Source organism: Sapajus apella, unplaced genomic scaffold (genome assembly GCF_009761245.1).
Source record: "Sapajus apella isolate SASKATOON/1434 unplaced genomic scaffold, GSC_monkey_1.0 scaffold160, whole genome shotgun sequence".
NCBI classification, from domain to species: Eukaryota; Metazoa; Chordata; class Mammalia; order Primates; family Cebidae; genus Sapajus; species Sapajus apella.
In genome coordinates this window covers 2,110,207-2,136,734 of record NW_022437100.1, presented here as the reverse complement: position 1 = coordinate 2,136,734, position 26,528 = coordinate 2,110,207, and the positions used below count along the sequence as shown (strand labels likewise).

The 26,528-nt window shown below is 41.3% G+C and overlaps 1 protein-coding gene across 1 annotated transcript in view; it reads left to right on the top strand.

The window, feature by feature from the left end:
* The window catches only part of DMC1 (DNA meiotic recombinase 1), a 41,962-nt gene that overhangs the window by 309 nt on the left and 15,125 nt on the right, over nt 1-26,528 (top strand). Inside the window, exons 2-11 of the mRNA XM_032266623.1 lie at nt 506-550; nt 1,369-1,515; nt 5,643-5,725; nt 9,535-9,587; nt 11,887-11,928; nt 13,667-13,739; nt 23,691-23,782; nt 24,476-24,549; nt 24,683-24,797; nt 25,127-25,187. Of these exons, the coding sequence (XP_032122514.1) occupies nt 506-550; nt 1,369-1,515; nt 5,643-5,725; nt 9,535-9,587; nt 11,887-11,928; nt 13,667-13,739; nt 23,691-23,782; nt 24,476-24,549; nt 24,683-24,797; nt 25,127-25,187 (785 nt within the window). The remainder of the gene's footprint in view (nt 1-505; nt 551-1,368; nt 1,516-5,642; nt 5,726-9,534; nt 9,588-11,886; nt 11,929-13,666; nt 13,740-23,690; nt 23,783-24,475; nt 24,550-24,682; nt 24,798-25,126; nt 25,188-26,528) is intronic.

Sequence of the window (26,528 nt, the reverse complement as noted above, 5' to 3'; positions counted from 1 at the left end):
TTTAGAAACTAAAAGTAGAAATGACACATAGTTATATATTGCAAATATGTAACAACTTCTTTGGCAAGGACGCTAAGATTAGCTACTCAGCAACTGGTATGAAAGTATTTTAATAACTTAACAGCTGCTATGGCCATACTGGTACCTATACACAGTGATACCAAATAGCAGCCTTGTCCTAGAGCAGGGAGTTTAGGATCTGGAAGGGAAGAAGGTTGAGAAAACATTTAAAATAGGTCAAATGTTGTTCCAGTGTTTTGGGTAAAGGTTTCAAAATTTTAGGGAGGACATGACAAAGGTAACTGACTTCCAAGCCCTTTCAATATTGGTGCTTCTTCTAAGTATGTGTTTGAAAAACAGTATTGATCCTTCCTCAATCTGTCTAGAGAAGTGGAATTTGAGGCATTTTCAAGTGACTCATAGTATTGAATCACCTCTTTAAAAGATGTGAAATAGCTGGATATGAAGAATCAAAACTTCATTTTTTCTGTTTCATCTTCTTTAGGAATCTTTGTTTCAAGATATTGACCTGTTACAAAAACATGGAATTGTAAGTAGTTTTTCAATGCTGTGTTAAGTTGTCTGATTCAGGATTTCTCAGCATCAACCTTACGGACATTTGGGCCTGGATAATGCTTTTTTGCAAGGAGCTGTCCTGTGCATTGCAGGGCCTCTACTCACTCACTACAGTAGCACCCCTCCAGCTGTGACAACCAAAATATCTCCAGACATTGTCAAGTGTACCCAGAGGACAAAATTAAGTTCTATATGTCAGGTGACTGGAATAAATGATGTTGGCAGAAATCCAGACTTTGAATAACAAACTGGGTGGACTTTAACAGCAATCAGTTGATAGTAAAACTGTGCTGACATTATCTGTTGTAGCCCTCACATTTAATCTCTTTTAGTGGTTTTAGAAAATAGAAGCAAGAGAAAATCCTGTTCCTTTGGTGATGTAGTTATTTGCATTCTCCATAGGCAGAGGAAAAAAATCTTTAAAAATTTAAAAGAACATGTTGATAATGAAGTTCTGTAGAAGGAAGGAGCTGAACTGAGGGGGTGAATGTGTGATAAATTTGTTAGCTTTTCTACCAACAGACTCTTCTTTTGAGTTCCTTGTTACATTGCCATGGTCTCACTAACATTTTTGGGAAATCAGGGCACAGTCAGAACATTTGGCAGCCTGCTGAGTATGTTCTACTCAGATATTTCCAGAACATTTGGCTACATGGTGGGTGGATTCCACCTGGCTGCTTGTATAAAATTGGCATCATGGTGGAAGGAGATGGACACAGAAACACATGACATAGTATGGGAGCCTTTCAAGCTGGCATCATCAGTCTACTGTGCCCATTCTTTAATTTACAGAACATGGCTGACATTAAGAAACTGAAATCAGTAGGAATCTGTACCGTCAAAGGGATACAGATGACAACAAGAAGAGCACTATGCAATGTCAAAGGACTCTCAGAAGCCAAAGTGGACAAGATTAAAGAGGCAGCAAACAAACTAATTGTAAGCAAAATCCATTCTTTGCTATTTTAGCTTAGAAGGGCCTTGTGAATCTTTATAGGCTTTCTCATTATGAAAACTAGAAACTATTGTGGGAACTGCGTTCCCGTAGATCACAATATATTATACTCCCCATGTTAACTTTTTATCACTTCAGTTTCAAAGCAACAGCAATTAATTTCTGAAAGATGAAGGTAGGAATTAAGAGACCTAGAACACTAATGAAGGTAATTATTTTTGCCAAAACTTTTCTTTTTGTCTCCCTTTATATTACTTTTTCTGGCTGTCTCTGCCTTTCCTTCTTTTCATTTTTATTTATTTATTTATTTTTTTTTTTGAGGCGGAGTTTCGCTCTTGTTACCCAGGCTGGAGTGCAATGGCACGATCTCGGCTCACCGCAACCTCTGTCTCCTGGGTTCAGGCAATTCTCCTGCCTCAGCCTCCTGAGTAGCTGGGATTACAGGCACGTGCCACCATGCCTGGCTAATTTTTTGTATTTTTTTTAATAGAGACGGGGTTTCACCATGTTGACCAGGATGGTCTCAATCTCTTGACCTCGTGATCCACCCGCCTCGGCCTCCCAAAGTGCTGGGATTACAGGCTTGAGCCACTGCGTCCGGCTTCATTTTTATTTTTTACCTTCCTCTTCCTTAATTTTGTCTTGTCTCCTCAAATATCATACCTATGGCTGTGGGGAAGCACTCAGTACCAAAGAATTTGCTCTCTCCTGGTATAGGAGATTGATATATAGCCAATTGATAAGAGAGCACTGGATTAGAAAAAGACCAACAGTGGTTGAGTCTACATACGTGCAGTTGAGATAGATAGGACCAAGTGCTCACTGAAGCAGCTGAGCTAAACTAACCCATACTGATACAGGGCAAGTGAGCACCCCAAATTGGGGCTTAACCTGGGAGGGTTCTTAGCTTTGTCCAAGAGAGAATTCAAAGGTGAGCCAGTGGTATTGGACAACAGCTTTCATTGAAGCAGCCTAATACAGCAGCCACAGAGGTACTGCTCCTTACAGAGCAGGGCTACCCCATAGGCAGTATGCCCAAAAGTAGGAGCTCAGAGGCAATTTTGCCATTATAGTTATACCCACTTTTAATTACATGCAAATTAAGGGGCAGTTTATGCAGAAATTTCTAGGAAAAGAGTGGTAATTTCTGGATCATTGTGTCATTGCCATGGAAAGCAGCAGTAACTTCTAGGTGTTACCATAGCAATGGTAAACTGACATGGCACACTAGTGGGCATGCCTTATGGAAAGCTGCTTCTTTCTGCCCTGGACCCTGTTTTAGCTAGTTCTCAATTTGGTCTGGTGTCTGAGCCCCACTTCTGGAATCAAATCCCACCTCCTACCTTACTACTTTCTAGCAGGGCCCATGCAACTGCCAGGCTACCAGACAAAAGCATATGTACCTTTGACCCAAGCTTTTATGTAGAGCTTTTGGGAACCACTAGAGGTACGACCTCTGGAAATAGAAAAACAAAGAAAGGTAGTCACTAAGTCTTCCTCTTCATTTAATAGCTGGCCTCTCCATTTCTCTATCAGTATATAAGGGTCTCATTCTCAGCAAGTCTGAGAAGCTCTCTTCACCGACAGCCATTTGGTTTCCTTCTCCAGAAGTGGTCATGGCATGAGAGTGATGCAAGTGGCAGTGTGACCCTGAACCTGGAGAGGACCCAACTGAACTGAATTATTCTGAACCCAGCTCAGTTGCTCTAGCTTCTGAGTACACTCAAGTGGTGTGCCCACAAGTCAATTCCACAGCTGCCAAGGTGTTTAAGAAAGCCCTTGAGCAGCACCCAGGGTTTGGGAAACTGCTCTAAGACATTAGATTTACTTTCTTTGGAAATTAATTATCATTACCAAAGAACGCCTCTCCTTCTCAAGAACCCACTACTGCACCTAGAATCTTCTCCTTTCTTAGCTTAAACTGTTTAATTCTTTTTTATTTTTATTTTTTAAGAGAAGGGTATCAGGCTGAGTACAGTAGCTCACACCTGTAATACCAGCACTTTGGGAGGCTGAGGAAGGCAGATCATGAGGTCAGGAGTTCAAGACCAGCCTGGCCAACATAGTGAAACCCCATCTCTACTAAAAATACAAAAATTAGTCAGGCATGGTCGCGGGCGCCTGTAGTCCCAGCTACTCAGGAGGCTGAGGCAGGAGAATCGCTTGAACCTGGGAGGCGGAAGTTGCAGTGAGCTGATATCACGCCACTGCACTCCAGCCTGGGCAACACACCAAAACTCTGTCTCAAAAAGAAAAAAAAAAAGAAGAGTATCTCACTATGTTGCCCAGTCTGGGTTTAAACTCCTAGGTTCAAGTGATCCTCCCACCTCTGCTTCTGAAGTACATCGGACCACAGGAATGTGCCACTGTGCCCAGATGTATTTATTCATTTACTTTGAGACATGGTCTCACTCTGTCACCCAAGCTGGAGTACAGTGGCTCAATCACAGTTCACTGTGGGCTTGACCTCCTAGGCTCAAGTGATCCTCCCACCTCAGCCTCCAGAATAGCTGGGACTACAGGAACATGGTACCATGTCCAGCTAATTTTTAAAAAATTTTTTTAGAGATGAGGTATCTCTAAATATTCCTGGCATCAAACAGTCCTCCTACCTCAGCCTCTCAAAGTGCTGAGATTACAGGTGTGAGCCACTGCATCCAGTTGTTTATTGTTAAAGGTAGAGAAAGAGATTGAGAGAGAGAGATAGAGACAGAAAGAGAGAGAGGAGAGAAAGAAAGTAAGTTAACTTCATAGTATGGTGGTTCCAAACATTGATGTGTATCAGAATCACCTAGTTGTGGCTAATAAAGAAAACAGAGGCCCAGGCTCACTGAAGTAGGATAGGACCTGGGCTTGCCTGTCCGCATTCTCCAAGTCTCCAAACCGCAGTCATAGTATAAAACAACAGAGGGAAACACATTAGAACTGCATTGGGGCCCATTTCACTGGTCCTCCACTGCATCAGCTGTACCTTTTTAGTCAGTCAATAAGTAGTATATCTACCATGTGAAAAATATTGTCTCAAGAATAATGAAAACTGGGATTTCTGTGCTCCTTGAAACTTCTACAGCTAGAGAAAAAAAAAAAAATGATGCTGTTGGCCAGACATAATGGCTCACGCCTGTAATCCCAGCACTTTGGGAGGCTGAGGCAGGTAGATCACAAGGTCAAGAGATTGAGACCATCCTGACCAACATGGTGAAACCCCATCTCTACTAAAATACAAAAATTAGTCAGGCGTGGTGGCATATGCCCGTAGTCCCAGCTACTTAGGAGGCTGAGGCAGGAGAATTGCTGCTTGAAGCCATGAGTCAGAGGTTGCAGTAAGCCGAGATCACGCCACTGCACTCATCTGGTGACAGAACGAGACTCCATCTCAAAAACAAACAAAAAAAAATGATGCTGTTGAATGAAAAAAAATTGAATTGTTCAGTAAAATACCATCTGCTTTATGCGATAAATATATCTCATTTGGCTGGACATGGTGGCTCACACCTGTAATCCCAGCACTTTGGAAGACCAAGGTGGGTGGATCACCTGGGGTCAGGAGTTCAAGACCAGCTTGGCCAATATAGTGAAACCCCATCTCAACTAAAAATACAAAAATTAGCTGAGTGTGGTGGAAGATGCCTGTAATTCCAGCTACTCAGGAGGCTGAGGCAAGAGAATCGCTTGAACCCAGGAAGCAGAGATGGTAGTGATCCAAGATCACACTACTGCATTCCAGCCTGGGCAATAGAATGAGACCCATTCTCAAAATATACACATCTATATCATTTAATTTTCACAGCTACTCATTGAAGAAACATTGTTATACCTGTTTGATCCCTAAGAGGAAGCTTAAATACAGCAAGATTAAGTAGTTTACTCCATATAATACAACTCGTAAGTATTAGAAACATGATTTGCCTTAGAAAGGGCAGCTCTAAAGCCTATGTTCCCAACCATAATCTTGTACTGCCTTCAAGGACAAGTGAGTTGTAGCTTATACCAAACGATGACCTTAATAATCGAATATATCATTTTGGGCAACATTTGAAAAAAAAAAAAAAAAAAAAAAAAAACCATCATCTTAAACCCTTTCTGAACCTTTCCATTTATCTTTCTGTAGGAACCAGGATTCTTGACTGCGTTTGAGTATAGTGAAAAGAGGAAAATGATTTTCCATATCACCACCGGGAGCCAGGAATTTGAGTGTGTATCTTACATTCTTTATAACCACTAAGCACAATCTTTGGAATATCATGTTTCTTTTCCTCTTTCTGGTTATTTCTACTATAAGTAGTAGAAGTAGCTTCTTCATTTGAAGTTTGGGGGTTTTTTTTCTTCTTTTTCAAAATGCAAACTGAAACAAATTCCAGACTGCTTGGAGGAGCAAGAGTAAATGTCTTACGAGAAATTCAGACCCAAAACCTAGTTTCTGAATCAGCCTATATTAATCTCAAACCACTTTTAAAAATCAGTTTAACTTTTCATTTACTTTCTTTCTCCATTGATGAAGGTTTCATTGCACATTTTGGTTTTAGTCAAAAAGCAGTTGTTGGCCGGGAGCGGTGGCTCACACCTGTAATCCCAGCACTATGGGAGGCCGAGCCGGGCAGATCACCTGAGATCCCAGCACTTTGGGAGGTGGAGGCAGGCAGATCACCCAAGGTCGGGAGTTCAAGACCAGCCTGACCAACATGGAGAAACCTGTCTCTGCCAAAGATGAAAAAATTAGCTGGGTGTGGTGGCAGGCGCCTGTAATCTCCGAACTTTGGGAGGCTGAGGCGGGTGGATCATGAGGTCAGGAGTTTGAGACCAGCCTGGCCAACATGGTGAAACCCCTTCTCTACTAAAACTACAAAAAATTAGCTGGGTGTGACGTCATGTCTCAGCTACTTAGGAGGCTGACACAGGAGAATTGCTTGAAACCGGGAGGCAAGGCTGTAGTGAGCTGAGATTGTGCCACTGCACTCCAGCCTGGGTGACAGAACAAGATTCTATCTCAAAAAAAAAAAAAAAATAGCCGGGTGTGGGGCCGGGTGCGGGGCTGGGCGCTGTGGCTTACACCTGTAATCCCAGCACTTTGGGAGGCCGAGGCTGGCGGATCATGAGGTCAAGAGATCAAGACCATCCTGGCCAACATGGTGAAACCCCGTCTGTACTAAAAACACAAAATTTAGCTGGGTGTGGCAGTGCGCGCCTGTAGTCCCAGCTACTCGGGAGGCTGAGGCAGGAGAATCGCTTAAAAAAACGGGAGGCGGAGGTTGCAGTGACGCGAGATCGCGTCACTGCACTCCAGCCTGGCAACAGAGCAAGACTCCCACTCAAAAAAAAAAAAAAAAAAAAAATTAGCCCGGTGTGATAGCACCTGCCTGTAGTCCCAACTACTCAGGAGGCTGAGGCAGGAGAATCACTTGAACCCAAGAGGCGGAGATTGCAGTGAGCTGAGATTGCACCACTGCACTGCATCCTGGGCAACCAGAGGGAGACTCCGTCTGAGGGAAAAAAAAAAAAAAAAAGGAAGCAGATGCGGTGGCTCATGCCTGTAATCCCAACACTTTGGGAGGCCAAGGAGGGCAGATCACCTGAAGTTGGGAGTTCAAGACCAGCCTGACCAACATGGAGAAACCCAGTCTCTACTAAAAGATACAAAATTAGCCGGACGTGGTGGCACATGTCTGTAATCCCCGCTACTTGGGGGGACTGAGGCAGGAGAATTGCTTGAACCTGGGAGGTGGAGGTTGCACCTGGTGAGCCCAGATCGTGCAATTGCACTCCAGCCTGGGCGACAAGAGTGAAACTCCATCTCCAAAAAAGGGGAAAAAAAAGAAAAGAAAAAACAATTTTACCCTGAGTTCATAGTTGACAATTGTTGAAGCTGAGTGATAGACATGATGGTTCATTATATTGTTTTTGTCTATGTTTGTTTATGCTTGATATTTTCTATAATAAAAGATTAATACATAAACGTTGGGGTTTTTTTGTTTGTTTGTTTTGTTTTTGGGGGAGACAGAGTTTTGCTCTATCGCCAGACTGGAGTGCAGTGGCTCGATCTTGGCTCACTGCAATCTCCAACTACTCGGCTCAAGCAATTCTCTTGCCTCAGCCTCCCAAGTAGCTGGGATTACAGGCGTCTCCCACCACACCCAGCTGATTTTTGTATTTTTAGTAGAGATGGGGTTTCACCATGTTGGCCAGGATGGTCTCTATCTCCTGACCTCGTGATGAGCTCACCTCGGCCTCACAAAGTTCTGGGATTACCGGCATGAGCCATCCACTGCCTCCAGCCTAATTCAACTATTTCTTACAACCTCTATTGTTACCTCACTGGACTAAACTGCCACCTATTAAGATCTCCCCTAGATTATTATAATAACCTCTAGTTAACCTCCCTCGTTGAGACCATGCCTCTACTGTTTTTTTTAATTCACAAAAGAGCCAGATTGGTCATTTTAAAACATAGGTTTCGCTGGAGTGCAGTGGCCCGTAACACCCTAATGATTCCCCGTCTCACTGTATGTTCGTTGTATGCTGTCAAAATCTGACAGTTATCCTTCTAACTGCTAGCATTACCTCCTAGCATATTTTCATAACATCTTTGAACATTTTCTATTCTGACATGTTCTCCATAAAATTTGGTTAATGTGAGATAACCTGACCATAATGACAATCACTGGATTCTCCTAATACCTGTTTTGCAGTATCTTAAAAATTAAAGCCAGGCGGGCCGGGCACGGTGGCTCATGCTTGTAATCCCAGCACTTTGGGAGGCCTAGGCGGGTGGATCATGAGGTCAAGAGATCGAGACCATGCTGGTCAACATGGTGAAACCCTGTCTCTACTAAAACTACAAAAAACCAGCTGGGCATGGTGGTGCGTGCCTGTAATCCCAGCTACTCAGGAGGCTGAGGCAGGAGAATTGCCTGAACCCAGGAGGCGGAGGTTGCGGTGAGCCGAGATTGCGCCATTGCGCTCCAGCCTGGATAAAAAGAGCGAAACTCCGTCTCAAAAAAAAAAAAAAAAAAAAAAAAAAAATTAAAGCCACCATGATGGCTTATGCCTATAATTCTAGCACTTTGGAAGGCAGAGGCGGGCAGATCACTTGAGCCTCAGGAGTTTGAGACCAACCTGGGCAACAGAGCAAGACCCCAGCTGTACAAAAAAATAAAAATTTAGCCCGGTTTCAGGCAACAGAACAAGATCCTGTCTCAAAAAAAGAAAAAGAAAAGAAAAAATATTGAAAATTCAGTTGACTTTTAGAAACATAGTTCCAGCACAATATTAAACACTCAATTTAATATCAGACAGGCTAGACGCTGTGGCTCATGCCTGTAATCCCAGCACTTTGGGAGGCCAAGGCAGGCAGATCACCTAAGTTCAGGAGTTTGACACAGGCCTGGCCAATGTGGTGAAACCCCATTTCTACTAAAAATACAAAAATTAGCCAAGCATGGTGGCAGGCACCTGTAATCCCAGCTACTTGGGAGGCCGAGGCAGGTTAATCTCTTGAACCTGGGGGGCGGAGTTTGCAGTGAACCAAGATCACGCCACTGCACTCTAGCCTGGGCAACAGAGTGAGACTCTCTTTTGAAATAAATATATGTAATAATAATAATAGCTAAGACGATCTGTAACTCCAATTTGATTCTAAAGATTAGTAAGACATAAAGCCTTGCTAACCCATTTACTATTTTTAATTTTTTTTCTTAAAAGAATTTTTTGTTATTTTTAAGCCTACAACATGCAATATTCCCAGGCCCCATTTATTATTGAAATAAGAATGGCAGAGCTTATCATTTGTTTTGCTGATCCACTTCCCCATACATAACAGAACCTGTGATCTGCACAGGTGGCATGCTATTTATTAGCCAAGAATTCCTGTTCATGTTCTGTAGATAGATAGATAGATGATAGGTTAGATAGACAGACAGATAGGATAGTAATGATATGAATACTTTCTCCTCCCTTAATATTTTCTATTCCTGTTCCTGTTACTAATGCTTTCTTTCTATTTCCAGTAAGTTGCTAGGAGGTGGAATTGAAAGCATGGCAATTACAGAAGCTTTTGGAGGTAGGTAGAACCTTAATATTTTGTTAAATGAAATTTTATACACCCACACACACATCTATGTGTATACGTACACATATAATTAAATAATCAATAATAAATTGTACCTATTTTGGAATTTAAAAATCTCAATTATCATGAGATCATTCTGTACTGCAACAAAAATATATACCAACATTAACAGATGGGTCTTATCGACACTTTTCTTCTTTTTTTTTTTTTTGAGACAGCCTTGCTGTGTCACCAGGCTGGAGTGCAGTGGTGCGATCTCGGCTCACTGCAACCTCCACCTCCTGGGCTCAAGCGATTCTTCTGCCTCCCTAGCAGCTAGGACTACAGGCACATGCCCCCACACCCAGCTAATTTTTGTATTTTTAGTAGAGACAGGGTTTAACTATGTTGGCCAGGATGGTCTTTATCTCCTGACCTCGTGATTTGCCTGCCTCAGCCTCCCAAAGTGCTGGGATTACAGGTGTGAGCCACCACGCCGGCCACTTTTCATCTTTTTTTTGTGATTTCTATAGAAGATAATGGGTTTTTTTTTCACATATTTTTTCAAAAGGTAATTGAAGAATAAAGCTGATTTTATTTCTAGGCAATTAATGTTCCATGGACATAGAGATTAGATTCTCTCTTCCCTGATTATGTCCTCTATTTTTTTTTTTTTTTTTGAATAATAGATACAGGGTCATGCTATGTTGCTCAGGATGGTCTCAAACTCCTGGACTCAAGCAATCCTCCTGCCTCGACCTCCCAAAGTGCTGGGATTACAGGCATGAGCCACTGTACCCATCCTAGCCTCTATTTTTAAAAAGCAATTCATGCATAGCTACAGAGTGTATCATATCTGACAAATCCAGTATTTGCTCTCCTTGGAGAGCTAAATCTGTTTTTTGTTGTTTTTTTCCTGTTGACTTGGGCACTAAATCTGGTTCTCATTATTTCTGTTGACTCAATCTTAGTGGCTTACCTTCTTCTGTATTTATTGGTGTTTCTGAGCTTATTGTTTGATTTTAATCTATGAGAGTTCAATGGACCTAGACTGGTAAGTAGGAAAGTTTTCCTCCAGAAAGAATTTGCTTTTGCTGGTAGCTAGGGGATGGCACCAATTTGAGACTACTTCAGCTCCCCTGTGAGGACCTCAGTTCAGTAGGGAAGCCCCAGGCTTTCTTTCCTGTGGTAGGGTTGTTTTTGTTTTTGTTTTTGTTTTGAGATAGAGTCTCACTCTGTCTCCCAGGCTGGAGGGCAGTGGTGCCATCTTGGCTCACTGCAATCTCTGCCTCCCAGGTTCAAGCAATTCTGCCTTAGCCTCTCAAGTAGCTGGGATTACAGGCACCTGCCACCACACCAGGCTAATTTTTGTTTTATTGAAGGAGGGGGTTGTGGGAAGGCAGAAAGATGGAGTCTCATTTGGTTGCCCAGGCTGGAGTCCAATGGTGCGATCTTGGCTCACTGCAACCTCCACCTGCCAGGTTCAAGCAATTCTGCCTTAGCCTCTCAAGTAGCTGGGACTACAGGCACATGGCCACCACACCCAACTAATTTTTTTGTGTTTTAGCAAAGACGGGGGTTTCACTATGTAGCCCAGGCTGGTCTTGAACTCCTGAGCTCAGGCAATCCGCCCACCTCGGCCTCCCAAAGTGCTAGGATTACAGGCCGCTGCGCCTGGCTTATTTTTGCATTTTTGGTAGAGATAGGGTTTTGCCATGTTTGCTATGCTAGTCTTGAACTCCTGACCTCAAGTGATCCACCCATCTCAGCCTCCTAAAGGGCTGGGATTACAGGTGTGAGCCACTAAGCTTCACCCCATGTGGCAGGGTCTTAACTTTCATTTATATGACTGTTCCTAAGGTAAACTGGGTTTAAATTAATTTATATTAAACAAATAAGTCCGGGCGTGGTGGCTCATTCCTCTAATCCTAGCATTCAGGCAGATCACCTGAGGTCAGGAGTTTGAGACCAGCCTGGCCAATATGGTGAAACCCCGTCTCTACTAAAAATACAAAAATTAGCCAGGCATGGTGGTGGGCGCCTGTAATCCCAGCTACTTGGGAGGCTGAATCAGGAGAATCATTTGAACCCGGGAGGCGGAAGTTGCAGTGATCTGAGATCAGGCCATTGCACTCTAGCCTCAACAACAGAGCGAGACTTCATCTCAAAACAAAAAATAACACCCAGGATACTTTATAAGTAAGATTTGACAGTTGGAAAAGAAAACAGTAATATTCTGAGGCCATGTTTTATTCTTTATGAAAATATCTAAAAATTATGCATTTTTTAGAATCTTTTTTGTATTTCACAGAATTTCGTACTGGAAAAACCCAGCTCTCTCATACCCTCTGTGGTAAGGATATATAACAATAACAGTAATAATCATAACTATTATTTATCAAACATCTACTATGTGCTTGATACTCTAATCTCATATAATCTGAACAGGCTTGCAAGGAAACTAAAACACAGGCAGATTAAGTAAACTGCCCGTGGTTATACAGCTGGTCTTTGAAATGTGTGATGTTTGAGGTGATGTATGTGCTGGACTATGAACACCTGAGAAGAAATAGAAGTTAAATGGGTCTATGAATGTGTTGGTGAGGAGTCCACTGTCTCAATTTTTCTCATTTCATCTTTTCTATATCTTTTTTAAAAGAGTGACACAAAATCTATGGGGTGCTAGAATCTTCCACTTTTCATTGCGTAAGGTTGGCCCTAAGAGAGATTTAAAAACAAAATTGTTTTAAACAAAATGAGTAAAGATATCTCCTTTTCCATAAGGCACTACTATGCATTTCTTTGACCTATGGAGAAGGAACTTGGCAAAGTGGTTAAGAAAGGGGTTCTGGAATCAAAATGCCTGACTCCAATCCTGGTTCTGTCATTAGTAGATGTGTGACCTTGAGCAAGTTTCTCTACTTCCCTAATTTCCCCCATCAATAAAATTGAAATGATAGTGCCAAATCTTAGGATTGTCTTGAAAAGTAAATGAAATAATGTATATACCTGGTATAAAGTAGCTCTTTAGTGTTAACTACTACTACCTAAAAAGTAAATGCAGCTGGGCACAGTGGTATACGTCTGTAATCCCAGCACCTAACCCTGGGAGGATCTCCTGAAGTCCGGAATTTGATACCAATCTGGCCACCATGTCTCTACCAAAAAATACAAAAGTTAGCTGGGTCTGGTTGCATGTGCCTGTTGGGGAGGAGGCTGAGGTAGGAGAATCACTTGAACCCGGGAGACAGACGTTGCAGTGAACCAAGATCATGCCACCATGCTCCAGGCTGGGTGACAAAGTGAGACCTGTCTCAAAAAAAAAAAAAAAAAAAAAAAAAGCATTTTTATGATTTTTGTTTAGTTAAACCTGTGAGTTAAATGTTTTTTCTTTTCTAAGTCAAACCATAAATGCATTTTTAAAATTTTACGTATATTAATTGAAAGGTAACTTAGTTACATAGCAAAAATTATATTTGTGACTTTTTTTTTTTGAGATGGAGTCTTGCTCTGTCACCCAGGCTAGAGTGCAGTGGCACGATCTTGGCTCACGCAACCTCTGCCTCCTGGGTTCAAGCAATTCTCCTGCCTCAGCCTCCAGAATACCTGGGGCTACAGGTGTGCACCATTACGCCTGGCTAATTTTTTAGTAGAGATAGGGTTTCACCATGTTGGCCAGACAGGTCTTGAGCTCCTGATCTCAAATGATCCACCCACCTCGGCCTCCCAAAGTGCTGGGATTACAGCCATGAGCCACCATGCCTGGCCATATTTGTGGCTATTTCTTATAGGAAGAAAGTAATATTTAAATTCTATTTCCATTATTTGGGAGAACTAACTTTTACGAATATCTTCCATTGTGAAAGATAGTAAAATTATTTGTTGAATTGCTACGATGCTGGCAGAATACTTTTAATTTCACCACTGGTTAAGTAATATGAAAATATGACATGTTGTTTAGAAACGAAAGGATAATGACTCTTTGCAAAATGTACTAGAGAGTTGCAACAGCAGATTCCATGTTTATTTATATAGTCATTTGTACAAAGTTTATTCACTCCTATTAATATTAATTTTTATATGCTTCCTAGTGACAGCTCAACTTCCAGGAGCTGGTGACTACCCAGGAGGAAAGATCATCTTCATTGATACAGAAAATACTTTGTAACCTTTTTAATTAAAGTTGCTAAAGTAATAGTGTGATATAGGAATGTTACCAAGAAAGAGTTTGTCTGAGATATACCATCTTTGTAGTCATCCCATAAACCAGCAATAATGAGACAAGCCAAAGGGAAAACAATTACTGGTTAAGTTCTCAAACCACTTTTTCTTTAATAAGGTTTCACTTCTTCATATAAGTTTATGAGACAAAACAAATACATGAGAGAAAATTACATGGTCTTCATTTTTAATCCTCTTCTCTAAAGATTTTTCTTAACAGAAAGAAGTTGTTTTTTTTTTTTTTTTTCCTTGAGACAGAGTCTTGCTCTGTTGTCCAGGCTGGAGTGCAATGGGGAGAACTCAGCTCACTGCAACCTTCATCTATTCAAGCAATTCTCCTGCCTCAGCCTCCTGAGTAGCTGGGATTGTTCAAGCAATTCTCCTGCCTCAGCCTTCTGAGTAGCTGGGATTACAGGCATGTGCCACCACATCTGGCTAATATTTTTGTATTTTTAGTAGAGATAAGGTTTCGCCATGTTAACCAGGCTGGTCTCAAATTCCTGACCTCAGGTGATCCACCTGCCTTGGCCTCCCAAAGTGCTAGGATTACAGGTGTGAAGATTATTGACTCACTGAAAGTCATGGTTCCAAATAAAGGGAAAGGTCTCAAGAGGGCAAAAGTTCATAAGGAAAACAGGCAGAACCTGAAAGGATTGCACTTTAATTCAAGTGTAAGGTATTCCAGGATATGGGCTAGAAAGATGATTGGAATCTTAGACATGAAAGGCTTTCAAACAAGATAGTCGATGTAAATTGGATACTTTAGCAATATTCTAGGCAAGTCATGAGAACTTGATCTAGGTTGGAAGTGTCAAGAACAAAAAGAAAAGGAAAATAAATATTGGAGAGGAAAATTGATAGGACTTGATGGCTGTATTTGGTAGACAAAGGAAAGAGAGGTTTGATAAGCCACTCAGATTTTTTGTCTAGACACTGGGAGAATAGTGATGCAATGCTAACAATAGAACTGGGAAGATCATGTTTCAGAGAAAAGGTGATGTTTCATTTTAATGTACGAATTTTACTTTTTTTTGAGACAGAGTCTTTCTCCATCGCCCAGGCTGGAATGCAGTGATACAGTCTCAACACACTGCAACCTCCGCCTCCCAGGTTCAAGCTATTCTCATGCCTCAGCCTCTCCCAAGTAGCTGAGATTACAAACCTGCAGCACCACGCCTGGCTAATTTTTTGTATTTTTAGTAGAGACAGGGTTGCATCATGTTGGCCAGGCTGGTCTTGAACTCCTGACCTCAAGTGATCCACCCACTTTGGCCTCCCAAAATGCTGGAATTACAGTTGTGAGCCACCACACAGAGCCTAATTGTTTTTTCTTTTTTTGAAACAAGATCTCACTCTGTTGCCCAGGCTGAAGTGAATTGGCCCAATTACACTCACTGCAGACTCGAATTCCCAGGGTCAAGTGATCTTCCCACCTCAGCCTCCTGAGTAGCTGCAACTACAGACCCATACCACCATGCCTGGCTAATTTTTTTTATCTTTCGTAGAAACCAGGTTTTGCCATGTTGCCCAGGCTGATCTCCGACTCCTGGGCTCAAACAATCTGCCTACCTTGGCCTCAGAAAGTACTGGGATTACAGGCATGAGCCACTGTGCCCAGCCTTCATTTTAATGTACTGAATATGATGTACATGAGGACATCCAGATAGCAGTTGGAAGTATTGAATTCAGCTTGAGAAAGGGGTAGGGCCAGAGATATCAATGAACCAAGTGGGTAAGAGAACTTGTAGAGAGAGAAGAGAGAACTGAGAACATAACTTTGAAGTATGTTTATATTTAGGAAGAGGACTAAAATGAGGAACCCAGAGACAGAGGAAGTAGAAGGAAATCTGGAACTCTGGAACCCAGAGACAGAGGAAAAGTCAAGCAAAAGGAAAGTTTCAAGATGAAAAGAATAGTCAGCAATGGTACACACAGATTTTGAGGGTGAAGCCTGAGAAAGTTCGCTAAAGTTCAAAATTAGGAGTTCAGTCGAACATGTGCTATAGGGTGAGGTGATAGAAACTTTTTGTAAATAATAAGGGGCCAGGCGCAGTAGCTCACGCCTATAGTCCCAGTACTTTGGGAGGCTGAGGTGGGCGGATCATGAGGTCAGGAGCTCAAGACCAGCCTGGCCAACATAGTGAAACCCCATCTCTACTAAAAATACAAAATTTTGCCAGGCATGTTGGTGGGTGCCTGTAATCCCAGCTGCTTGGGAGGCTAAGGCAGGATAATTGCTTCAGCCTGGGAGTCGGAGGCTGCAGTGAGCCGAGATCCCGCCATTGCACTCCAGCCTGGGTGACAGCAAGATTCCGTCTCAATAAATAAATAAACAAATAAACACACAATAAGGGAGGGAGGCAGTATGAAATTGACCCATGAAAGGAAGATCAACTATACTAGTTTGAGGAGGTATTCAGATGAAATTCTTTTTAATAACAACAAAGACCTGCACGTTTGTAAAGCCATTCACAGTGAAGCCCCAGCCTGCCTCTCCAAGCTCATTACTTACCATTGTCATTATTAGAGGCAAAGAGCTGAATCTGTTTTAGTCCATCCCACTGCCTGTAAATATGCTTTGTTATCAAAATTTTAACATATGTCTGGTCTCACTCCAGTAATCCCAGCACTTCGGGACACCAAGACAGGAGGATCACTTGAGGCCAGGAGTTCAAGACCAGCCTGGGCAACATAGTGTTTCTATGAAAAAAATTTTAAATTAGCTGGGTGTTGTGGCTATGAATCCCAGCTACTTGAAAGGCTGAGGCAGGAGGATCATTTGAGCCCAGGAGTTCATGATTAGCTTGGGCAACATAGCAAGACTGTCTCTGCCAAAAAAAAAAAAAAAAATCTAAAAACATTGTACATCAGCAGTTATTTAGATTTACCTAAAAAGACTTTTGCAGGGCTGGGTGTGGTGGCTCACACCTGTAATCCCAGCACTCTGGGAGGCTAAGAAGGGTGGATCCTCTGAGGTCAGGAGTTCGAGACCAGCTTAGCCAACATGGTGAAACCCAATCTCTACTAAAAATACAAAAAATTAGCCAGGCGTGGTGGTGGGCAGGCATCTGTAATCCCAGCTACTCAGGAGGCTGAGGCAGGAGACTTGCTCGAACCCGGGAGGCAGAGATTGCAGTGAGCCAAGATCTGGCCATTGCACTCCAGCCTGGGCTACAAGAGCGAAACTCATTCTCACACAAAAAAAAAAACCCGATCAGCCGAGCGGCGTGGTGCTGCCAAAAAAAAAATTTTTTTTGTTATCTTTGTTATGGTTTCTTACATCCCAAATGTTATTTTTTTCTGTATTTTTGTTTTGCTGGAATACTTATTTCTTTCAGAAATGTAATCCAGGTGGCTAACTTTGAACCTTAGTGTATCTGCAAGTGCCTTTATTTTGCGCTCACTCTTGGCTGTTAATTTGACTGGTCACAGAGAAATTTGCATTGTATATTTCTATCTTCTTGGGTATTTGCTTCTTCCGTCCCCATCTCACAGTCTTTCTGAATCACACAAATCCTTTAAGGCTCTCATTTCAATGCAGGCTTTTTCTAATCTTCCCTAATTACTAAATTTAGAAAATCTTGTCCTTCTTGACCTATGATAGAATTTACTATCTAAAATACTCACTTAGAAAACCAAACAGAGAACTGTTTGCAGAAGTCTTTATTCAGAAATGCCAGGCATGAGAAGATTCTGAAACAGCCTTTTAACTTGGGGAAGAAGGGTGAAATGTTGTATAGGGCTTTAACAAGGGGCCTCAGCTGGAGTTCTGCTGGTTTCAGAAACAATTGATTACGGATGATTCTCATCTCAGGGAAGAATTGTTCTTGCAGTTTAGCAGCCACTCGTTTGGGCAATCTGGATTTTATCAAGAACGATAGAATAGTTGGGAGCTAAGTCATATGCAAGAGAGAGTGAAGAAAACAGCTGGGTGGGAGTGCGGGGCACTGTGGCAAGGATCACATCTGAATGTTCTCATTCTTTCAGTGTTTCATACTTATACTGCTGTCTGTTGATATTTTTATTTTTATATGTTTATATTTTGCCTCCTTAATTATGTTTTAAATTTACCTAGGGCATAGGTTGTCTTATGACTCCTTATATCCTCCATAATGATTTGCCTTGGTAATTGGTTAATATGGTAATCAATTCCATATGGTAATTGGTTAATAAATATTTATAATTGATCTGAACTTCCCTTCAGCATAAGCCCAAATATTTCATTTAAAATTTTTTTATTTTGTTTTGTTTTCGAGACAGGGTCTTGCTCTGTCACCCAGGCTGGAATGTAGTGACACGATCATGGGTCACTGTAGCCTTGACATCCAGGACTCAAGTGATTCTCCCACTTCAGCCTCCCAAGTAACTGGGACTACAGGCGCGTGCCATCATGCCCAGCTAATTTTTGTATTTTTTTGGTAGAGACAGGGTCTCACCATGTTGCCCAGGCTCACCAGGAGCTCAGGAGCTCCAACTCCTGAACTCAAGTGATCCTCCCACCTGGGCCTCCCAAAGTGCTGAGATTATAGGCATAAGTCACCATGCCTAGTTTTGTTATTGCCTGTCTTGTATAAAAGCCATATTAACTGGGGCGAGATGATATTTCACTGTTTTGATTTGCATTTCACTGATGATCAATGACATTGAATACCTTTTCATATATCTATTTGCCATTTGTATGTCTTCTATGAACCCAGAAAATCTGAGACAGGTCTCAGTTAATTTAGAAAGTTTATTTTGGCAAGGTTGAGGATGCGCCTGTGACACAGTCTCAGGAAGTCCTGATGGCGTGTCCCCAAGGTGGTCGAGGCACAACTTGATTCTATACATTTCAGGGAGACGTGAGACATCAATCAATATATGTAAGAAGAACATTGGTTCAGTCTGGAAAGGCGGGACAACTTGAAGCAAAGGCAGGAAGACTCAAAGTGGGAAGTGGGCTTCCTGGTCACAGATAGGTGAGAGAGACACAAATGGTTGCATTCTTTTGCGTTTCTGATTAGCCTTTCCAAAGGAGGCAATCAGATATGCATCTATCTCAGTGAGCAGAGGAGTGACTTTGAATAAAGAATGAAAGGCAGGTTTGCCATAAGCAGTTTCCAGCTTGAGTTTTCCTTAGAGATTTTGGGAGCCCAAGGTATTTTCCTTTTACACTTCTTGTGAGAAATGTCTTTTCAGATCTTTTGCCCATTTTAAAATAAGATTATTAGATTTTGGCCGGGCGCGGTGGCTCAAGCCTGTAATCCCAGCACTGTGGGAGGCCGAGGCGGGTGGATCACGAGGTCAAGAGATCGAGACCATCCTGGTCAACATGGTGAAACCCCGTCTCTACTAAAACTACAAAAAATTGGCTGGGCATGGTGGCACGTGCCTCCCAGTTACTCAGGAGGCTGAGGCAGGAGAATTGCCTGAACTCAGGAGGCGGAGGTTGCGGTGAGCCGAGATCGCGCCATTGCACTCCAGCCTGGGTAACAAGAGCGAAACTCCGTCTCAAAAAAAAAAAGAAAAAAAAAAAAAGATTATTAGATTTTGTTCCTATAGAGTTGTTTGAGTTTTTTATATATTCTGATTATTAATCCCTTGTCAGATGGATAGTTTGGAAATATTTTCTCCCATTCTGCGGGTTTTCTCTTCATCTTGTTGATTGTTTCCTTTGCTGTTCAGAAGCTTTTTCACTTGATGTGATACCATTTGTCCATTTTTGTCATGGTTGCCTGTGCTTGTGTTGTATTACTCAAGAAATCTTCACCCAGTCCTGTAGAGTTTCCCCGATGCATCCTTTTAGTAGTTTCATAGTTTGAGGTCTTAGATTTAAGTCTTTAATCCATTTTGATTTGATTTTTTATATGGTGGGAGAGAGGAGTCTCATTTCTTTCTTCTGCATATGGATATCCAGTTATTCCACCACCATTTACTGAAGAGACTATCCTTTCCCCAATGTATGTCCTTGACACCTTTGTCAAAAATTAGTTCACTTTAGGTCTGTGGATTTGTTTCTGGGTTTTCTATTCTGTTCAATTGGCCTGTGTGTCTGTTTTTATGCCCATACCATGCTGTTTTGGTTACTATAACTCTGTAGTATAATTTGAAGCTGGGTAATGTGATTCCTCCAGTTTTGTATTTTTAGTACTTAAGATAGCTTTGGCTATTCTGGGTCTTTCGTGGCTCCACATAAATTTTAGGATTGTTTTTCTATTTCTCTGAGGAATGTCATTGGTATTTTGATAGGAATTGCACTGACTCTGTAAATTGCTTTGGGTAGTATGGACATTTTAATAATACTGATTCTTCTGTCTCATGAACATGGAATATCTTTCTGTTTTTTGTGTGTTCTCTTCAATTTCTTTCATCAATGTTTTATAGTTTTCATTGTAGATATCTTTCACTTCTTTGGTTAATTTCTAGATATTTAATTTTATTTGTAGCTATTGTAAATGGGATTAATTTTTAAACTTCTTTTTCAGATTGTTCACTGTTGGTATTTAGAAATGCTACTGATTTTTGTATGTTAATTTTTTATCCTGCAGCTTAACTGAATTTGTTTATCAGTTCTAATAGTTTTTTGAGTGAGTCTAGGTTTTTCCAAATATAAGGTCTTATTATCAGCAAACAAGGATAATTTGACTTTTTCCTTTTCAATCTGGATGCCCTTTATTTATTTCTCTTGTCTGATTTCTCTAGCTAGGAATTCCAGTACTATGTTGAATAACAGTGGCAAAATGGGCATACTTGTCTTGTTCCAGATCTTAGAGGAAAGACTTTCAGTTTTTCCCTATCCAGTATGATACTAGCTGTGGGTCTGTTGCATATGGCTTTTATGTTGGGGTATGTTCCTTCTATACCCAATTTTTTGTTTTGTTTGAGACAGAGTCTCATTCTGTTGCCAGGCTGGAGTGTGCTGATGCAATCTAGGCTCACTGCAACCTCCACCTCCCAAGTTCAAGTGATTCTCCTGCTTCAGCCTCCCAAGTAGCTGGGACTACAGGTGCTCACCGCCACACCCAGCTAATTTTTGTATTTTTAGTAGAGACCATGTTGGCCAGGATGGTCTTGATCACTTGACCTCGTGATTCGCCCACCTTGGCCTCCCAAAGTGCTGGGATTATAGGCATGAGCCACCATGCCCAGCCCATACCCAATTTTTTTGAGGTTTTTTTTATCATGAAGGAATGTTGAATTTTTTATTAAATGCTTTTTCAGCATCAATTGAAATGATACATTTTTTGTCCATTCTGTTGATATATCACATTGATTTGTGTTGAACCATCCTTGCATCCCTGAGTTGAATTCCACTTGGTCATGATAAATGATCTGTTTAATGTGTTGTTGAATTTGGTTTCCTAGTATTTTGTTGAGGATTTAAGCCCAATTTTTACACCGCTGGTCACACTGTTCCCAGACCAACTGAGGGTCAGTGTGCTTATTCTCACAGCCCAATAATGAGATACAGATGAACTGGGAAAGGAAGGAGTTTTTGTTTCTTTTTTTTTTTTTTTTTGGCGGGGGGACGGAATTTCGCTCTTGTTACCCAGGCTGGAGTGCAATGGCGCGATCTCGGCTCACCGCAACCTCCGCCTCCTGGGTTCAGGCAATTCTCCTGCCTCAGCCTCCTGAGTAGCTGGGATTACAGGCACGCACCACCATGCCCAGCTAATTTTTTGTATTTTTAGTAGAGACGGGGTTTCACCGTGTTGACCAGGATGGTCTCGATCTCTTGACCTCGTGATCCACCCGCCTCGGCCTCCCAAAGTGCTGGGATTACAGGCTTGAGCCACCGCACCCGGCCCTGGAGTTTTTGTTTCTATAACCCGTTACAGGGAGAAGACCTGGAAAATAACACCAAACCAACTCAAAATTACAAAGTCTTCCAGAGCTTATATCCCTTCTAAACTATATGTCTACATATAAGTGTGCATTCATCTAAATACGTAAGTCACTTTGGGAGGCCAAGGTGGGCAGATCACTTGAAGCCAGGAGTTTGAGACCAGCCTTGCCAACATGGTGAAACCTCATCTCTACTAAAAATACAAAAATTCAGTCATAACTTTGCAAAGAAAAAAAAATTTTTTAATTAAAAAGAAAAAAGATTAAAAATGCAAAAATTAGCCAGTCATAGTGGCAAATGCCTATAGTCTCAGCTACTCACAATACTGAGGCAGGAGAATCACTTGAACCTGGGAGGCATAGATTGCAGTGAGTTGAAATTGAGTCACTGCACTCCAGCCTGGGCAACAGAGCAAGACTCCATCTCAAAAAATATATAAAATAAATTTAAAAAAAAGAAATAAGTGATTAACTTCTTTTAATCTGTAACTAAGATCTGAGTCCTAAAGACCTTTCTCTGGAGCCTCAGTAAATTTCCTTAATCTAAATGGGTCCAGGTGCTGGGGTGATTACCCTTATCTCCTGCTAAATCATGGAGGTTTGGAGAGTTCCTTCAGACCCCCAATAAACTTGTTTGTGGAGACCTGGGGAGTTTGTTCAGACTCCCAATAAAATGTGTTTGTTTGTTGGTTGTTTTTTTTCCTATGAATTTGTTAATTTCAGAAAGCTAACAACTCCTGGCCAGGCATGGTGGCTCATGCCTGTAATCCTAACACTTTGGAAGGCTGAGGCAGGCAGATCATTTGAGGTCGGGAGTTCAAGACTAGCCTGGCCAACATGGCGAAAACATGTCCACTAAAAATACAAAAATTAGCTGGGTATGGTGTCTCGCGCCTATAATTCCAGCTACTCAGGAGACTAGAGGGGGAGAACTGTTTGAACCTGGGAGGCAGAGGTTGCAGTGAGCCGAGATCATGCCACTGCACTCCAGCCTGGACAACAGAGCAAGACTCTGTCTCAAAAAAAAGCTAACAACTCCTTTAGAAGAAGGTAGATTTTAAACTCTATATTTTCCAGGTAAGATTTGAAAAGAAAAAGAAAACCTATACAAACAAAAAAGCTTGGATTGATATTTCTCTTCTGGACCCTTGAAGTTATCATTTTGACCCTTTGGTTCATGTAGTCAAATTTATCATTTGTTAACAACACATGATTAATGATATAATAAACTATTTCATATTGAACAGATGAGGGTTATGAAGAGAGTAAATTAATTCACTTTGCAGTGACTGAATTATAATTCAGTGATATTATCTATTACAGGTCTATTTTTATAGATCTGAGAACAAAAGGACTCACAAAGCTGTTTCTAGTTTTTTTCTTGTAACTTGTTTGCTGCATAAAATCAAGTCATTTGCCTAATCTCTGTTTACCAGTGTCCTCTGTTGTAAAATGTAAAATAGGCCATAAAAACTGCTTCCAAAGTTATTGTAAAGATTTGATAATTTAATAGTTATTACTGCCCCACATTTCTTTTTTTTTTTTTTTTTTTTTTTTTTTTGAGACAGAGTTTCGCTCTTGTTACCCAGGCTGGAGTGCAATGGCGCGATCTCGGCTCACCGCAACCTCCGCCTCCTGGGTTCAGGCAATTCTCCTGCCTCAGCCTCCTGAGTAGCTGGGATTACAGGCACGTGCCACCATGCCCAGCTAATTTATTGCAGTTTTAGTAGAGACGGGGTTTCACCATGTTGACCAGGATGGTCTCGATCTGTTGACCTCGTGATCCACCCGCCTCGGCCTCCCAAAGTGCTGGGATTACAGGAGTGAGCCACCGCGCCCGGCCTACTGCCCCACATTTCTATGACCATTATCACTACCTATGGTAAAGTGAGGCACTTATGAAGAAACAAATCTTGCATAGACTTTAACTGGTTGCAAGCATCCTCTAGAATATGTTCACAGGTACATTGTTTGGCTTCTATGTTAATTTACATAAGATATTCTTTTGTAGTGGTTGTCTAAACTTTTTTAGAATTGATTTATTGGATCCTTAATCTTGGCATACTCCAGCCGTCCAGATCGCCTTCGGGACATTGCTGATCGCTTCAATGTAGACCATGATGCAGTACTGGACAACGTACTTTATGCACGTGCATATACTAGTAAGAGCCCCACGCAGTGGGATGCTTGGGTCAATGTAAGGTTGGCAGCACTGATTTACTACTTGAGTGATACGACATTTTGTTACTTTTTTTCTATTTTACTTTTCTCCAAATTAGTCAGTCTATAAATTTTATCATCTGGTAAGTCCTTAGATAATAAAGTGCCCTCAAATTATTTATTATTCTTTGTCTTTAAAATAAAAAGTAACATTCTTTTTGGATAATGTAGCATTTGGTATATATGCTAAGGCAGAATATGCAATAACTCTTTTTTTTGAGACGGAATCTTGCTCTGTCACCCAGGCTGGATTGCAATGGCCAATCTCAGCCCACTGCAAACTCCGCCTCCCGGGTTCACGCGATTCTCCTGCCTCAGCCTCCGAAGTTGCTGGGATTACAGGTGCACAACACCACACCGGGCTAATTTTTTGTATTTTTAGTAGAGACGGGGTTTCACCATATTGGCCAGGCGGGTCCGAACTCCTGACCTCAGGTGATCCACCCACCTCGGCCTCCCAAAGTGTTGGGAGTACAAGCATGAGCCACTGCGCCTAGCTGCAATAATGTTTAATAAACTCATAATTAAGCGAATCCTTCCAGGAGTCTCTTTTGTCTGGCTCCCAAGAACATGAATGATCTTAGCCTCTGCTTCTTTCAACTTTTATAACATTTTCTCACTGCATTTCCCACCAGGTGAACATCAGATGGAGCTACTTGATTATGTAGCAGCAAAGTTCCATGAGGAACCTGGCATCTTCAAGCTATTGGTTGGTTCAAGCTTTTAAATATTGCTTTCACAGAACTATTTAGCATAATATTTTTCTTCTATTGATCTCTATTCAAAGAACTTCTTCCTTCAATTTCCAAATGCATGTTTATTTTTACATTAATCCTGTGTAGATTATCGATTCAATAATGGCACTTTTTCGAGTGGATTTCAGTGGCCGTGGGGAGTTGGCTGAACGGCAGCAAAAATTGGCCCAGATGTTATCACGACTCCAAAAAATCTCAGAAGGTACATCTTTAAAATAAAATGGCATCTGTGACTATGTTTGCCAAGTATACTTTGCAGAGAAGCTTGGAATATAATGTCAGGAGGCAGTTTTTTAAAAAAAATAAAATAAAATTACCTTCTTGGGAATACCACTCTTTCTTTAAACCAATAATATTTATTCTAACCTAAACAACTTAAATAATTTCTGTTGTCAGTGAAAAATAGGAATATGATGTTGTTTATAAAATAAATTCATGATGCAATATTTCTAAACTCTGAAATCTAAACAGTGAAATTTTAAACATTATATTGCCCTTCTCATAGTTTTTAAATTTTATCTCTTGATGCAGAATATAATGTGGCTATTTTTGTGACCAATCAAATGACTGCTGATCCAGGAGCAACTATGACGTAAGCCCCAATATTCTACTTTTTATTTCACAGAGGTTAACATAAAGAGGGTTACAGTGTAGAATAGAAAATAATTTCAAAATCATTAGTCTTTATGTGGGCACAAATATATTACAAATCACTTTATTGCACAGTATATATGACTTGATAATTCAGATCACTTGGTATCCAGAATCTATTTTTCTCTAGTTCTTTACAGAATAAAGCAATATTTTAACCATATTCAGCAGTACTTTGGGCTTTTCTTTGGTCTAGGGCTAAAGTTCTATAGGAGGACAATAAGAAATGGATCCTAGGGAAATAAAAACTAATATTGCAGCTTATCAGTGCAATAGAAGCCATTCATAAAAAGAGAAAAATCATCTTTCTACAGGATATACATGAGATATATTTATCGGAGGCCCTATGGAAGAAGTCTCCTGTTTGAAGAAAAAGAATTTCAGTCCAGACTAGTCATATTTGGAATTTGTCGAAGTGTTTGTGTATGTGACATAACTATTGATGGCTCTGAAAGATGGCAGGGAATAGAAAGACACAGAGAGCTAAAGTAGGATAGTAAAAATAGAAAAGCCAAAGAAAGGTTTGTTGCCACCGTAACAAATTTTGAGCATTATGTGTCTGAATAAGCAATCAAAATAATCCTAAATTCACACCACTGCACTCCAGCCAGGGAGACAGAGCAAGACTCTGTCTCAAACAAAACAAAACAAACCTAAATTCATGATAATGCTTTTCAAAAGTGTTTTCTTTCTTTTTCTTTTCTTTTTTTCCAAGACAAGATCTCACTGTTACCCAAGCTGCAGTGCAGTGGCGCCATCTCTGCTCACTGTGACCTCCACCTCCCAGCCTCAGGTGATGCTCCCGCCTCAGTCTCCCAAGTAGCTGGGACTACCGGCGCACACCACCAAGCCTGGATAATTTTTTTTTTCTACTCTTTTAAGCCTGGCTAATTTTCTTATTTTTAGTAGAGACAGGGTGTTGCCATGTTGGCCAGGCTGTTCTCAAATTCCTGGCCTCGAGCGATCCTCTCACCTTGAAGTCCCAAAGTGCTGGGATTACAGGTGTGAGCCCCCTTGCCTGGTCAAAAATCTTTTTTAAAAAATCTTTTAGGCCAGGCACGGTGACTCATGCCTGTAGTCCCAGCACTTTGGGAGGCTAACGCAGGCAAATCACGAGGTCAGGAGTTCAAGACCAGCCTGGTCAACATGGTGAAATCTCGTCTCAACTAAAAATACAAAAAATTAGCTGGGCGTAGTGGCAGGCGCCTGTAATCCCAGCTAGTCAGGAGGCTGAGGCAGGAGAATCTCTTGAACCTGGGAGGCGGAGGTTGCGGTGAGCCGA